Source organism: Candoia aspera, chromosome 15 (genome assembly GCF_035149785.1).
Source record: "Candoia aspera isolate rCanAsp1 chromosome 15, rCanAsp1.hap2, whole genome shotgun sequence".
NCBI classification, from domain to species: Eukaryota; Metazoa; Chordata; class Lepidosauria; order Squamata; family Boidae; genus Candoia; species Candoia aspera.
The window spans coordinates 10,291,227-10,308,198 of NC_086167.1; the positions used below are offsets into that span (position 1 = coordinate 10,291,227).

The following is a 16,972-nucleotide window of genomic DNA, read 5'->3' on the forward strand; positions in this document are numbered from 1 at the left end:
GCGTGCACATTTGATAAATATATAAAAACAAATACTGTTTTTGCTATTGCAGTCTTCGTGTTTTCCCTGCTTTGCTGTTCGAAGCCCAAAGTCTTAATGGGTTGGGGGAGTTTACAAGCATGGTACAAACAATCCAAATGCCCCCACGGAGGAGGAGCAGCAGCTTAATGGCTGGGCCCACAAGTAAGGCCCAGTGCTAGTGTCCTGACAGATTCATTGGATTACAGTGCCTTCTCCCTTCCATTTGTGAGTCATCCCTGTCATTCTGAACTACCCTATTTTGTCCAAAATTATCTCCTTTGGTGATATCTAACCTACTGGCTCCTGAAATCTTCACAAGTACATGCTAGGGTCCTCAGGGGAAGACACAAAAACATGACTTGGTTTCAACACCTCAAATCAAAGAGATGCATGTGGCGCCGAGCCACCGTACAAGGGTGTGATTCCAACCATACAAGGCTCTTGACAGCCATCTGTCAGGGTTGCTTTAATTAGGATTCCGTGATCTCCACAGCCCAGTTCCAACTCTAGGACTCTAGAAGGCTTCCAAAGCGCCAAGGAGAACGACATCTCGTTGCTAAAAAAGCCACCCAGAATTTAGCCACCCACATTCCCGAAAGACAGAAGCAACACCAGCGACTGAACGGTGATTGAAATAGGTGATGTTGTGACATGAGGCTCAATAAATTATTTAAAACAACGCGCTCTGGTGCTATTCCTAAAAACTAAAGTGATGGAATCCTTCAGCATTCATCCTCCCAACTCAGTGTTATTCAACGGACGGAGAGAAAAACGAAGTCAGTGAAAAGCCCCTGCTTACGGCTCCTGCGCAACGCCAAATTGTGAAATGTTTGTATCACTCAATTGCACCACTGCTGATTTGTCACATCTGAAGCCAGGGCCGCACACATCCCCTGCTTCTCACCTCCACGTGGAAGATAGAAATATACGCACAGGAGGCAAATCTGAGAAATGTTATGTCCCTACCCATCTTCTCCCTGGGGAGATCTTTCCAAGTAATGAAAGAGCATTGATCTTCGAAGGTGATCTTACGAGTGGTTCATGAGCTGTTTTAACAACTTTATATACATTAGCCTTTCACAGGTAGATGCCTTCAGGTCGGCTAAGCCGATGTACTCCCTCAGTCAGGCTGTTCTTGGTGCAGGCACCAAAATATATACCAGTCCAAATATCTAGAAATCACCAATTCTCATACAATGTTGGCATTCTTGCCCAGAAACCTGCAAGATTTCTGGTGGAAACAGCAATATCTCATAAGGTTCTAGCCATTCAACTAAATAAAAGACAACAATATTTTGTATTCAACACCAGGAGAGCTCTTAAGGAGCTAAAATAATAATTGTTCAACAATGGAAAATCTTCAGACATTCTAACAGTTGAGATGTGGACCAACAAGGCTTCTTCAGCTGCCATGCTACAACAGCTCAAAGTCAGAATAATAAAACATCAGAGGCAGGAACCAAAATGTTACCAAATCTGGGTAGATTTTACACATTATCGTAACTATACCAGAGCTATCATCAGTAATACCCTTGATATATGGCAAACATGAAGGGGTTTCTTATCTGTTTCTTTCTACTTATCATTTTCTAGTGAAAATCCCCCCACTTTCTACACATTACAGATTTATGTTCCTTGATATCTTGTCAATTTTCCTTAACTACCGTTCAATTTAAAAAGAGAGAAAGACATGGCTCTGTTTCTTCCAAAACAACTTGAAATTCACACCTTCCCTCTTCGGGTCCTCTCTGACTGTTCTGACACCCAGCTGCAGACCTGTTTACTTTTATTGATCGCATTTTCCCACCGCCCATCTCCACAATGACTCTAGGCGGTTTACAAGCGAATTTGAAACGGTAGTTGCTTGCACTCCAAGCTTTGCAGCACATCTGGAAATATGCCCATTAAACAACAGAACTCTCTTCCCTAAGGTGGCACCTTCCAGGCAAGTGGGACGAGAGTTCCCATCACGCCCTGCCCAAATCGCCACCACCAGTGGGGCCCACAGGACGTTGAGGGCCATCTACCTTGAGCGCCCTGCATCTGAGGACTTGGCAACCAACGGTAATGAGCAAGAGTAACTCCCTACCATGTCGGAGTGTAGCTCCAAGTTGAGATCCCCTTTGTTGGTGTGCAACCGGACATAGCCCTTCTTCTTCACGTACCGGTAGCGCACCACGTCGTCGTCAATGGCAGCTGTTCACGGAAGCAAAGGGCACAGGCCTTTAATGTGTGGCACCCCCTCTGCAACGAACCAGACTCTGCCGCCTTGCCACCTGGGATGATTTCCACACTGCTTCTGGATGGCAATGTGGGCACTGCTGAACGGCAAGCTTTTCCTAGCTGTGTGGCCTGGATTTGGAAGGGCCAGGCATCATCGACGCTGCTAAACAGTGGGAACGAACCTTCGGCCCAGCCATCCAAAACCGTCCCTCCCCTTCTAAAATTGTGATGTTGATGTACAAATGTTTCCTTTGCTCTGGAATTCTTTTTTAAGATCTAGCATGTTTTAAACCTTAATGGACTTTTGATGATCAGGACTGAACAGTGAGGCTTTAAGGCAAGGTTTCTTAAGCAGGGTTCTGTGAGAGGCCACTCGGGGTTCCCTGGGACACCATGACTTATTTACAAAAAATCGTGACTTATTTTAAATTCGGGCAACTTCACATTAAAAAGGCAAGTTTCATTCTCTATTTTCAGTTTAAGAACACTGCTGATGCACATAGACAGGCCTACCCATGAAACGAATAGAATAATTTTGCAACTTCTGGCCTGTATTTGAGCCTGAATCTGCAGGGGTTCCTTGAGGCCTGAAAAATATTTCAAGGGTTCCTCCAGGGTCAAAAAGTCGAGAAAGGCTGCTTTAAGGATTTTGTTATAGATAAAGAGATGAGATTTAGGAAGAAGAGATCATTTGTTGTATTTTAAGAGAAGGTGATATGTTACTAAAATTATTTATACTTGTGATGAAGGGGGAAATCATTTATTTATATATTTCTTTTCTTTTTCCTTCCTCTACTCTTATTTTCTCTTTCTTTCTTTTCCATTTTTCTTGCTATTTTTCTCTTTACTGCACTTTCCATTTTTTTCTTCTTTTTAGTTTGTCTTAGTTTTTATCTTTTTGATTGTAATGTTTAATAAAATTACTACATATATAAAAAAAGATCTAGCATGTCTTTTTCGTAATTTGACCACATGAATGCTGGACGGAAGTTCTGCAAAAGAGGTCAGGACTCTGCCTGTCCGTCGGTGGGAAAAGTCTCCAAAAACACAATGGGAGAGGACCAAAACCGAGGTTATGGGAAAAGCTGCTAAAATAACTATCGAGTTCAAAAACGGGCCAGATCCTAAGCCACCCGTTAGGGGTGTGCCTATGGGAGGGGCATGTTAGTGACCGTTCCATTCTAACCCCTCCCTCCTAGTCATGTGACCTAGAACAAAGCATTTGCCAGCTCCCCATGCTTTCTGGTGCCCATGTACAAAAGGTTGGAAAGATTTCCAGAAGCTGCAGTCTGGATCCTTTCCTTGCCTTTTTAAGTAGGAGATAATCAGAACAGGGCATTATAGAGCAAAAGAGCATCAGGACCAGGACCAGGGCCCTGTGAATAGCCAGAAATGTCTCTCCTCCTGAATCCAGGGACTGCAGGCCATGGTGTTAAGGCCCCAGTGCTGGAGAATAAACCTGGGTTTTCCCAGATCCAAAGCAACAATTTGCTCCTTGAAGAAGCCCACTGGCGGTCTCCAAAAAAGGTCCCTTCTGCTGTCAATCTCAGAAGCCACAGTGGCTGTGCATGTGTTTGGGGGGGGGAGATTCCAAATTGAGCCCTACCTGCTTCGTGCGTCGTCTCAGGTGCCATGGCTGTGGATGTGAAAGAGGCGCTTACTCTGCCTGTGGAATAGTGAGCCTGTTAAAACAGCAACAGATGGGGACGTCAGGGGGAGACATCTGGAATACGGAAAGGGGAAGTGGGGGGTGCGCACACAGAGTGGCTGCCAGGAGAGGTTGCCTATTCTGAAAATGGTAGCCAGGGCAGGCCCATCCAGTCTTGAGAGAGATGATGATGATGATTAGATTTAGAGGCCACTCAGAATGACTTCGGGCAGCTTACAGCTTCAACAAAAGCAGTAAAGAGAAAAGTTTATTTATTTATTTCTCAAATTTATACTGCCACCCATCTCCCCCCAAAGAGCGACTCTGAGCAGTTGTAATTTTACCCTGAGTAGTTTTACCCTATTACTGTTGATGCAGCGAGCCCGATTAAGCTACATCAGTGTTTTTCAACCTTGGCAATTTCAAGATGGGTGGACTTCAACTCCCAGAATTCCCCAGCCAGCATGCTGGCTGGAGAATTCTGGGAGTTGAAGTCCACCTGTCTTAAAGTTGCCAAGGTTGAAAAACACAGTTCTGCATCAACACCATCCTCCGCTCCCTTTTGAAAATGGCCCTGGACAGGTCAACTTACCGCATTCAGCTTATCCACTTTCTTCTTTTCCGGCTCCTTCATTGTGGCGGCCAGAATATCGTCCCCTTTGAATTCTTTGTACAGCTCCAAGAGAGTCTCCTGGGTCTCGATGTTTGCATTTTTCAGATAATAGGATGGGTCTGACTTGGCCTTTTCCTCATCTGCAAAACATTGTAACAGTCCAGCAAAGGTCTTGCTAAACTGGGAAAACTGGCTATCTGGCCCAATCGAGGCCCCAGTAAAACACCACCTGCTTCTGGGCCCTCCGAAAGATGCAACAAGGCGGCAGAGCGAAATATTGGGGGGAGGTGAAATGAATCAGCGTCTAAAGTAGCATTTCTCAAACTTGGCCACTTTAAGATGCGTGGACTTCAACTCCCAGGATTCCCCAGCCAGAGAAACACTGATCTAAATGGACGAAGGGTGGTTGAGTTTGTATGCTGTACTGAATTCTTATTTAACAAAAGAGTCAGGTTCCCGTGCTCTCTTCTTCATCTCCAGGCAACAAGGAGGATTTCTCAAGCTTTCACTTTAGTTTTCTGCTAATTACATTTTATCAAGTTGGCCAGGATGAACAATAATTGCGTTTGGCTTCTGAGCAGCCAACCAAACCATGGTTCTGAGGCCTGCCTTGATTAAAATAAACCCTGTTAATCCTAACCATAGTTCTAGGTCTGGGCAATGTGGCATTGTGGAAGTGCGCGTAAGAGAAATGGAAGAAAAAAGAAAAGAGTAGGAACAATGTACAAACCAGGGGGAAAGTTAGCACTCTTGCACACCTCGTTCAATCGTGGACCCGCATGACCGTCAAACTTTCCAAACAGGCATACTTGATAACAAGCATTTGAAAATGTATTTCAAGGTGAGGGACGCTCTTGATTTTGCAGGGATGCGCATTTCAAAATTGAGCAGATGCCACGACAAGTAAAGTGGGCTGGACTGAATACAAGTCCCCACATACATAATGCCCTTTCCTTTCTGTAGGATTGAAGTTACAATCTGGTGGTACCTTCTGGAGAGCTTCTGGAGCCCAGATGTTGGTGTGAAGCCCTGGTTTATAGTGATTATCTGATTCTAAACCTGGTGCTCACGCTTATTATTTTGGGGAGTCAGCTAAGCACTTCCAAGGTCTCCGTCCCCCACCAGATCTGCTGTCTGCTTCTAGAGATGCAGTACGTGTTAATGTTCTATTTTTTGTTCAGTTGCTTTTTACTGACCAGTTGCTGATGAACTGTGATTGGATTTTAATGTAAGCCACTCAGAAAACGTGGTTCTCTGGTGGGATACAATATCCCTGCCTTTCCTCAACCTGCTGCCCTCTTCATGACACACTGCAGCTTTTAGATGCTGGGTAGAAACTCCTGAGAGCTCTAGGCTTGATACAGGTAGCCCTTGCTTAATGACCATTCGTTTAGTGATGGTTTGGACTTATGACAGTGCTGGGAAAACCGACTAATGACCAGTCCTCACACAACTGTCACAGCATTTCTGCAGTCACAAGATCACGATTTAGGAGCTTGGCAACCAGTTTGCATTTATGACCGTAGCAGCGTCCCATGGTTGTGTGATTGCCATTTTTAACCTTCCTGGCCAGCTTCTGGCAAGCAAAATCAATGAGGAACCGCATGGTTTGCTTAACCACCACATGGTTTGCTCAATGCCCATGATGGTTTGCTTAACGGCCACCACAAAAAAGGTCGTAAAATTGGGTTGGATTCGCTTAATGACCGCTTCGCTTAGCAACCAAAATTCCGGTCCCAATTGTGGTTGTTAAGCGAGGACTACCTGTACATCTTGAGGTCACCAGCTTTGGGAAGGCTGCAGAGCAGAAAAAGACAGGAACAAAACAACTCTGGGGCTCTGTGGGAAATTAAAACAGCAGTCTACTGCTTTTAATAGAGAATGCTACAAGTTAAGCTCACCAAAAGCCTCAAGTTGGACTCGCCATTGCTAATTATCTCTATAGTTCTCCACAACCCTTCTTACCCGGGTCGGTCACTTTCAAATTGTTCTTCACATGGAAAAAGCTGGAGACGTTAAACTTGTCCAGATTGGTGGGATCCTAAACGAAATCAACCAAGACAGAACATCAACATCGAAAGCTTTGGGGCAAAACTCTCTGGGCTGCTGAGAGCAATTCAGCCGCTGTTGCATTTCTGTGAGCCACAGGGGCGCTCGGACAGAAAGCTCTGCTTCATTCCGGCACCGTCTCTCCGGGGGTGACGAGACTCGACACGGCGGGCGTCCAGAATGTTTTTTCTCCGCCGCCAAATAAACAAATAAACCCGGCACAGTGGGCAGGATGAACACACAATGGCCCAAATCCAAAGTGAGCTGAGAGAACGGCCGAAGACGTCAGTTCGAGTGCAAATGGCAGAGCTCAAGATGAATGTGGCATTGTGTCTTCAGATAAGGCAGCTTCCAATATTCCATCGCCACAAACTCGCTGGAGAGAGCTGGTTGCTCCATCTCTCATTAAATGACATAATTATGCCTTTCACTCAGCCCTGAAATTGTTTGCTTTCGCTGGTAAATAAATCTTTAGTTTTATGGCTGGCAGTAAAACCAAAAGACGTTTAGTAAGTCAAGCTGGGGGGGGGGGAGGAGAGGAGGGGGCTGCCCCCGAATGACAACCCCGTGGCTTTCCCCCCCCCCCCACTTTTCTCTTCTCTGTACCATTTTGATGATTTCCTTTTGTTTCCTCACTCGCCTTCTCCGATGCAGAGAGCAGGAGGCAGCCTCTTGCACGAGATTTTACTAGGGAAAAGCGTACTGCATAGACCCAGGGAGGAAGGGTGGATGAGCACGTTGGCTGATGACACAGCCTGCGTGCAAAGCCAGTTCCAGTCCTGTCCTGATGCATCTTTTATGGATGTCGTAGGCTTGACAAAGAGATTAGGCAAATTTACTTACCTGATTGTGAGATTTCCTGTCTGACTGCAAGAGGATGACCTTCACCCTCCATTTCTTGAGAAGTGAAGTGCTGCAGGGGTTTCCACCACTGCCCAAAAAAGCACCCAATGTCCTGTCTTAAAACTAACCAACCTTTCCCTCCTTTGTTTTTCACAGCAGATGGACCCACTCCCTGACTAAACACTGGGTTGCAGAGGCATCCTTAGAAATACAGAAAATGCTGATGCTTTGCTCCACCTCTGCTTCCATTAAGAAAGAAATTAAGATACCCTAAAATCAGGTAAGATCTGGAGATCAGAAAATGCTTCTACGGAGCATTGGGACCAATGAGCACCCTACTATCTACCTCCCTGAATTAATGGCCTCTCCCATTTGCCCTACAGGAGGACAAAAAAGTTTGCTGTATTGTTAGACAAAACAAGAACAAAACTGGGTGCCTTGTGTTATACCTCCAAGGATTAATCAGCAAAGGGATAACACTCAAATCTTTAACCTAGGGTTGGATGTTGGCTGATGTCTCCTGACAGTGACGGATGTGATGAGCCATCATTCCAGGTTCTAACAGGTCTCGTTTGAGAGAAGAGAGTTGAACAGCTTGTGTGCTTGCTCACATGGCGGCTTAATAAACTGGAATTTGGGGGTTATTTTGGTGCTGGTTATTTCCATCTGAGCCGCATGTGCAAATCAGGCATATTTGGTTTCTTTCCGTTGTGTGTTAGGAGGGAGGCAGGCAACACGGAAAGCTTTATGGGCTAACGCTTGAGGTTCTGCATGGCTGGACGCGTCTCCCCAAGCACAGTTGTTGGACATCTGTTAAGCTGATCTATCCGTGGAAACATGTCTTCACAAGCAAAGATTTCTCATGTTTTGCCTCTGCTTCAAGCACCAAAAAATTAATGGGCAGGGATAAGGAGAGAGAGAGAGAAAAATGGAGCTGGAGGTTCCCTCCTGCCACGGCTGGTGGCCAGTTTTGTTGAAATAATATATAGCATATTTGGGGCTCCATAGAAGACCCTTAAGAGATTGAGGGTAGGAGAGGAGAGTGCCAAAAACAAAACCCATCTTTAAAACTTACCTGCAGTGTAATAATATCTTGTCTAGAAAAGGGTTCATCACTCAGCAGATCTTTGAAGGACTTTGTTTTTATATTCAGCTGCTCAACTGCCTTAAAAAAGAAAACGTGAAGAAATGGGAAATCAGAACGGATGGTTGAGAAGCAGCCTATTAATTTTTCTTCCCTGTCTTTTCAAGCCCAACAGGGCAGGAGAATTCCAGAGAATTCTCAGCCAGCCCCGCTAACTGTGGCATAACCAGATAAGTATACTTATTTGCAGGCAAAGGGATTTCTTCCAAATTGATAGGAGGCCTGGACGTGCTTTGGAAATGCTTTAGAAGCGGCATTTGGGTGCTGCCTGGGCACAGCACCTCTTTGCTATTTATTAAAGCAGCCTAACCTTTCTCAGACCGTGGTGGAAATTATGCCACTCAGAGCATTAACCCATAACGTTTCTGCAACTCTCACTATAGGAGCACAGAAAAAAAAAAATCTCGACCAGCTGCATTTTTTTTTAAAGAGGAGGGAAAAAATACAAATATTATCTTCTCCAAAGGAACGTATTAGTGTTTAGTTAGCCCTTATATTAACCATTAGCAGTAGCCACAGTTGGAACACATTAATAAAGCATAGATCTACTGTAGCTACTTGCATAATGACACACACACACACACACACACACACACACGCAGGGCCAAGGGCAAGGACTGGGGAGGTCTCTCCCAGCCGCTAACTCCTGTCCCCCCTCACCAGCCTCCAATTCTTCTGCTGACTACAAACGCTTGCAACCTATGAAAAATACAGGCAGGAGATTCGCTACGGGCAGTCCTCGTTTAGTGACTGCAGTGGGTTCTGACAACTTGGTTGTTAAGCGAAATGGTTGTTAAATAAACACATAACAGAGAGAGAGAGGCTATGAAGATCGCTGGTTGCTGCCATCTCATTCAGATAAAGTTCTCTCTCACAGTGTCCTGTGCCTGACCCGTTTTTTCTCCCTTTTTCCCCCCTCCTTGCAGAGCGGAGAGATTGCTTAAATAAGCAATCTCTTCCTGAGCTGCTTTTCTCTGCAGCCCAGCCATCCCTAAAAAAGTGTTAACTGCAAGTTGACAAGCTCAGTTCTGTGACCTTAGAGGATTAGAACCCTGCCTGCTGACCTCCATGCCTGAAACTGACCAGACCTTAATCAGTTTCCCACTGAAGGCTTTTGTTGTACTGGGGAGGCCTGTACTTGTGCATACAGGCCATCTGCAAGTATCCCTACACAGAGAACAATGCCAGTGATATATAGGGAAGTGTGCGCTGTTGTGCATGGAAGCCATGGTCTTGGCTTGACCCTATCCATGTATTAACTAACATGTGATTCATGCACAAAGGCGGCTTAAATGCGCCTTAGAATGCAGCTTTGGAATGAATTCAATTATATATTAATTGCGTAACCCCAACCTTAATGCCTTACGTCACTGGCTGAAAATTCTGAACGTTGTCATCCTGAAATATCTGGAGGGCATGCATTTGGGGAGGATGGCTCTACCACCGTTTCCATATATCCATGCATCACCGATCTTGGAGCAGATTCTGAGAAGCGCTCACCTCAAAACCAAACACGTTCCCAGTGGTCTTGATGGCCACGATGTGGGAGTTATTGGTGAACACTGTGAAAAGCACTGGGCAGTGGTATTTACCTGAGTTGAAGAAGGAAACAGAGAGAAATGAACCACAGATGTGGCACACTTCCTGCTTGCTTGACGCCCACCTAGAAGTTTGTTTTAATTTAGTTTAGAAGCAGAAAAAGCCACTAGCATTATCGGTGAGATAAGTACACATCACATAATAGGATTTTACTATTGGACAGCATCTTCAATACCATCTCCCCAGATTGGCAGGGCAGTATATAGTTATAGTGCATCCTACTAATGGGTGGCAGCCCCTCCTCCCCTCAGCTTACAGGAAATCCTGCAAAAAAAATCCTGAAATCCTAAAGGTAGTCTGTTGAACAGCTCCTCGAGCAGGGTAAGTGTTAGAATGAAGGCCTGGGAACTACCCAACACAAGCAGGGATTTAGGAAAGAGATAGTTGAGGTAGCTGAGTCTCAAGAAGAAAACAAAGGAAGTCATATGATTTTTTTTTAATCTGTTCAATCATGTCTGATTCTCAGAGACTGCCTGGACGAGTCCCTGCAGTTTTCCCGGCAAGGTTTTTTTTACAGAAGTGGCTGGCCGTTGCCTCCTTCCTAGGGCTGAGAGAGAGGGACTGGCCCAAGGTCACCCAGCTGGCTTCGTGCCTAAGGCAGGACTAGAACTCACGGTCTCCCGGTTCTAGCCCAGTGCCTTAACCACTACCCCAAACTGGCTCTATGAGGACATGATAGTATTGGTTAAGTACCTACCAGTGAGGTTTTCTTTACCAACACAGAGTGCAGAACCCAGAACCAGTGGCACCTCCAGTTGGCCATTATTGTTATAAGATTGCTTTTTAAAAGATAGTTTAAAAGCTGGCTGGGTGGCCTTGGGCCAGTCCCTCTCTCTCAGCCCAACTCACCTCACAGGGTTGTTGTTGTGGGAAAAATAGGAGGAGGAAGGAATATTTGGTATGTTGGCCACCTTGAGTTATTTATAAAAAATACTAAAGGTGGGATAGAAAATAAATAAGTAAGTAAATTTCTTATTTCTATTCTTGATGGGTTTGTTGTTACAGGGAAACTGTGACTGGAGAAGCAAACAAGTTTTATTTATTGTATTTATTTATTTATTCAATTTCTATAGCCGCCCATCTCAGCAAGTGACTCCTGGCGGCTTAAGGTGGAGAAATAAACAAAGGAACGAAAAATGATCCAACGAATGGCTTAAGTGAGAGAGGAAGTGGATTTCAGCTGAGTTTTAGGAACAAGTTCTTAACAATAACAGCAGTTTGACAGGGAACCAATTCTCGGGGGGTGGGGGGCACTGGGCTCCCCTTGGCTAACCTTGTTCTCAACTTCAATTTCCAGAGACTGAAACCAGAGTGATGCTTAGAATGGGATGATCCACATTTACCCCACCAGATCTCCTTTAAGAAGAATTGTGGCAATCTGGAGCAAGTTCACAGAAGGGAAGTTTTGTTCCTAAGGGTCTGGAAACTAAGTTGTATGAACTGAGAAAGTTTAACCCTGAGAGAAGATGGCTAGCAGATTTGATAGCACTCTTCAAGTCTGTGAGGGTTATATCTCCGAAAGGCAGGTTATGATTAAACGTTAGGAAAGACTGGCTAACTGAAACAGCAACAGTGAAAATGTCTAGGGCATTGGGGTACAAATTTGGTTTGCAAGCAGGTGATGGATAACCATGCTAAGAGATGCTTTCATCTGGATTTCTGCATCGAGCAGAACAGCGAAATGGCCCTTTCCAATTCTACAATTGTAACTGCTCTGAGATCCTCGGGATCACATTTGGGCCATAAATATTTCAGCTGACTAAATTAGAATTCCACAAGACCAGAATCCAAATGCCACTCAGCATCAGCACTGGGTCTTTGGGAAGAACAAAAGCTCCATACAATCCACATCGAGTTCCTCGGAGAGAGGGCGAGATAAAATTTTAGCTAACAAGCAACCCTGGAGACATAATTTAATGCGCCTGCCATTCAGTGCCCGTATTTCAAAGGCTCAGCCCTGACCAAACATGTGTAGGGGCAGCAGCCATCTCTAAGCAGTTCAGACAAACTCAAGGTTGCAAAATAGTTGGCATTCCACTTAAGTGAGCCATTTTTCTCTAAATCTGACTGTGCATCGATGACTTCACTTGGAGGAAATTGAACTGTATATTTTCCATAGGGTAAGGATTAATATTAAACATTTCTTCGGTAAACAAAGCAATAAAAATGAATGGATTCTGGAAATTTATAGGAAGGAAGGAAGGAAGGAAGGAAGGAAGGAAGGAAGGAAGGAAGGAAGGAAGGAAGGAAGGAAGGAAGGAAGGAAGGAAGGAAGGAAGGAAAGACATGATCAGTTTGTGAACATTTGTCATCTTAGGATAGAATAATTGACACATTTTAAAAATTTGGTGATCACTCTAGAAGGAACAGACTGACTTAGTAGCAGGTTGTTTCATAGTTCAATTTGCTAGGTTCCTGGCACAGAGGGGGTGGGTGTCAAACCAACTGCGAACTGAGCTATTATTAATATATGACCTCAGTAATAGCTGCTTTAATCATACTTATTAATCAAATCAAGACCCAAGTTTCTAGTTCTCATGTTTAAAGGAAAAGATGGAAAGCCTTCCACACCCTGCCCTAGCCAATTTTTTCAAGTGTACGCATGCGTTCATGCGGGCATATAAAAGGGAGATAAACAGCTGTACGCTGACAGAGACGGATTGATTACGCGCAATTTATAGAGCCGGCCATGTTGCCACAGCGACTCTGGGTGGCTGGCATAGAATGAAAACTGGGGAAAAATAACCAAGGATAATAAATTGAGCTGAGATCTAGTTTTCAAACCAACCTCTACCAACATGGAGTTACAAAGGAAGATAAGAAACAGGGCATCAGAGCGTGGATATTTCCACTATTAGTGATGGGGTCTTCCCAACTTGTAGCCCTGATGTCATCGGGACTAATGACTAATTGTGAGAAAAGGATGGCACAACCATTTTTTTCCAGGGTGGGTGGGTGGGTGGCGATGAGCAGCACCGGCAGTGCCATGGGCCTCTTTGTGATCTGCACAGTCCCTGGCACAATAATTCACTTTTTCATAAACTTCAAATGGGGGGGGGGGAGAAACTGGAGGAGGGAGCAGAAGCCCAAAGTGCCAACTCACCCTCACTGTTCTTAGCGAAGTTCAACTTGATGAGAGATTTGGCCTCAAGCTTCTGCAGAGACAAAAACACACACAACGGTTAATCATCCACTTGGTGGTGACCTCGACTGAAGCACCCGAAAAAGAAAGAAGTTAGGACAATACCAAAGTGACTCAGAATCCAACACAGATGCTCTTCTCGTACACAAAAACACGCACACACACAAAGAGAAAGCCGTGAAGGCAATCTGACTCTGACTCCCGGATGTGAGAATGTAGTCGAAGATCATTTAACAAGAAGGGAAAAAGGGAAAAAAAACCCCTGTAATATCTGTCTACCAAGCTCTCTGGAAAAGACTCTAAGGTGGGAAAGGTGGAAGGAGAGGACAACCAGCAGCAAGTTGCAGACTCAGTTGTGGTGGTGATGGGTACATCATTGGGAGACTTGAAAGAACAGCTTAGGGATAGATCGTCATGGAGAACATCTATCTACGGATAGTCCTCAACTTACGACCATTCATTTAGCAACCATTCGAAGTTATGACGGTGCTGGAAAAGTGAGTTACGGCCAGTCCTCGCACTTACGACCACTGCAGCAGCCCTGAAGTCACATGATCAAAATTCAGGCACTTGGCAACCGGTTCGCACCTAAGACAGTTGCAACGTTCTGGAGTCATGCGACTGCCATTTGCAACCTTCCCAGCCGGCTTCCGACATGCAAAGTCAATGGGGGACGCCGGCTTTGCTTAATGACTGCAGGAAAAAAGGTTGCAAAATTGGGCATGACTCACTTAACAACCGCCTCGCTTAGCAATGGAAATTCCAGTCCCAACTGTGGGCTACTATTTTCAATAAACCAGATTAAAGTATGGTAAAATTAAATATAAGCATGATGCCCAAGCTAGAGAAACACTTCACCTGAACAGTCATAGTTTCTCAGTCTTCATTACATCCCTTTACAATTTTTGGCATTTTTTTTTAAAAGAGGCTCTGCTGGGGAGGGGGGTGGCCTCAAGATGGCGACCGATCAGCAGCTTTGAATGCAGGCTCTCTGATTTTTCTTCTTTTTAATTTGCTATTCTTCTTCCTATCCGTTTTTAATTTACTTTTTTCTACACTGTAATGCCAGGGAGGCCAGCTGTCTGCTTCAGTTACAACTGAATAAAACAAAAGATCTTAATTATTTTTAGATCTTACCATATTTATTGTTTTTCTGGTTATATATATAGAGAGAAGGATGTTATTATTGCTATTATTAGATATTTGGATTAAATCTGGCTTTCGGGCTGCAATAAACCTGATGACGGTAAAACAAAAGATAGGGGTCAAGAATGGGAAAAAGGACAGAGAGAACTCTGAAGCGCAGATTCCATCCATGCCTCTGAAGCAGCAGAAAATGGAGAGGTACAGGTAGGTCTCAGATTACAGCAGTTAATGAATCCCACTAAATAGTTGTATTATTCAAATTTGCACTATTCGCAGGGATATTTCTATGGAAAAGAGGGTAACTGGTCTCAGCTTGATGGAAATAGGCAATGGAAGATTTTTAAGCTTAAGTGTTTATATGTTTATTAATGAAAGACTGTATAACAGCAAAGGAGGATAAACCCATTTGCAAAGCGTACTTGCTGTCTCCTGTTTTCTGCTGTTGTTCTTCAAAAGGAGCCTCTTCTTTTTTGAGCTTTCCTCAAACGCAAGCTTCCTTTTCCCCATTTTGCACATACAACAATTACGGCTAAAACCCCAACGGCAACTGCGTGGGCGCCAGCCTCGCACTAACCGAACTTTGGCTCGCATTAAACCCAACCTGGTATCAGTTTCTAAATTGCACAACACTGAATTTTGCGCTATTCAACTTGCACTAATTGCAACTCCTTGCATGCAACAAAGAAACAGGCACCTTTCATAAGTAACTCTGACCCTACCTACTCACTGGATAGATAATAACTGTTGTAACTCTTTAGAATGGGATCTACAGACTGAGATGGAAAGTCAACAGCTTACAGATAGTCCTTGACTTACGAACATGTTTTGTTTAGCAACCATCTGAAGTTACGACGGTGCTGAAAAACATGACTTACGACTGGCCCTTGCACTTACGGCCATCGCCGCGTCCCCCATGGTCACATGATCAAAATTCAGGAGCTTGGCAACCGGTATGGCTTTACAACAATTGCAGCATCCCGGGGTCATGAGATCACCATTTGCGACCTTCCCGGCCAGCTTCTGACAAGCAAAGTCAATGGGGGAAGCCGGATTCGCTTAAGGACGTGATTATTTATTTATTATTCAAATTTCTATCACTGCCCATCTCATAATGACTGCAGTGATTCACTTAATGGCCACAGCAACAGGGTTGTAAAATCTGGCATAATTCACTTAACCGCCACCTCACTTAGTGACAAGTTCAGTCCCAATTGTGGTCATAAGTCGAGGACTACCTGATAAAACTTTCTTCTTCCTGGTGGAGGGTGTCCCCTCCCCAGACTGCTGCTGTGTTGCCTATGCAAAAGGCGGATGATGTGAATGTAAAAGGGGAGAATGTAATCGACATGCTGACTGGGGAATTCTGGGACTTGGAAGTCCACAGGTCTGAAAGTTGCCAAGTTTGAGAAGCACTGAACTAGAGGCTCTGCTTGCTACTAAAACAAATTCTCCGTAACTAGGGCAAGAGAAATGTAATGAAGGGACTAGAAGTCAATTTCAGCTCTAAGCTTGTCGTGGCACAAATCTGGGTTCTGAGCGAGCAGAGCAACCCTGCAGCAAACATTTGATAGCCAGCCAAGCTGATGAAAAGTGACAACTGCATGAGCAGTTTCTGCAGAAAGGTCACAAAGCAAGCAAGTTAAGGTTGCAATTAAGCTTATTAATTGGCCCACTAAAAGAACCATCGCTATTTTCTCCCTTTCTTCATCTGTGGTTTAAACTTGCCTGGTCCGGTCCAAACTCTAATTTTATTTATTTTTTAATCCCAGACAATTGATGCCCAGGTCTCCTGCCATTCCAGGCACACGTAGAAAAGGTGATGAATTAAGTTCCCAGTTTCTTACCAGCCTTGCACCTGGCTTCTGAACAAGCCAGGATTTATGTAAATGTTTGCTCTAAATTTTGCAATCATTAATTCTTTCTACCCCCCCACCCCCCCAAAAAAAGATTATTTCTCTAGTCACCATCTGGCTAAATAGATATTCCAGCTTTCAATCTCTAGCAGGGAACGAGAAAGAAAACAACGGGGGAATGCCAATAACAAGCAAAAGGACCCAAGACACAGGAAATCAACAGATTTTTCCAAGCCCAGTGAATTAATGTAAGATTGCAAAAAACAAAAAACCAACTACCACCACCACCACCAACAGTAATGATTCAGAGCAGAGCTTCTTCACAACAGCGTGGTCCATATGGATTGCTATTCCCACGCGGTCCTGTGACTCGGAGCCATCTGTAAAAACTGCAGGGTGACAGTTGTGGCCAAAGCCACGTCGATCACAGAGCTGCCGGTAATGTTCCAGGGCCGTTGCGGCCCGTGAGCCCTGGCCAACGAAACGGCGAGGCCTGGCCCAGAAAAAGGGACGTTGCTGGTGCAAAACCATCCAGCGGAAACTCGGTTCCCGGCACAACAGAAGAGGGACGGGTGGCAGAGAATCATTACAGAGGGCCAGATTGCAGAGAATTGTCCGGAAAATAGGTGACAGGCCAAATGCGGCGTCATTCTGCGTATACCCTGTGGACAATCCGAGATTCCTGATTTAG

At 44.7% G+C, this 16,972-nt stretch overlaps 1 protein-coding gene across 1 annotated transcript in view; it reads right to left on the reverse strand.

The window, feature by feature from the left end:
- PPIL2 (peptidylprolyl isomerase like 2) overlaps positions 1-16,972 on the reverse strand; it is a 51,173-nt gene that overhangs the window by 21,391 nt on the left and 12,810 nt on the right. The window contains exons 6-12 of the mRNA XM_063315453.1: positions 13,244-13,295; positions 10,042-10,133; positions 8,473-8,562; positions 6,471-6,546; positions 4,485-4,645; positions 3,851-3,926; positions 2,111-2,217 (exon numbers count right to left, since the gene is read on the reverse strand). Coding sequence (XP_063171523.1) covers positions 2,111-2,217; positions 3,851-3,926; positions 4,485-4,645; positions 6,471-6,546; positions 8,473-8,562; positions 10,042-10,133; positions 13,244-13,295 — 654 coding nt within the window. The remainder of the gene's footprint in view (positions 1-2,110; positions 2,218-3,850; positions 3,927-4,484; positions 4,646-6,470; positions 6,547-8,472; positions 8,563-10,041; positions 10,134-13,243; positions 13,296-16,972) is intronic.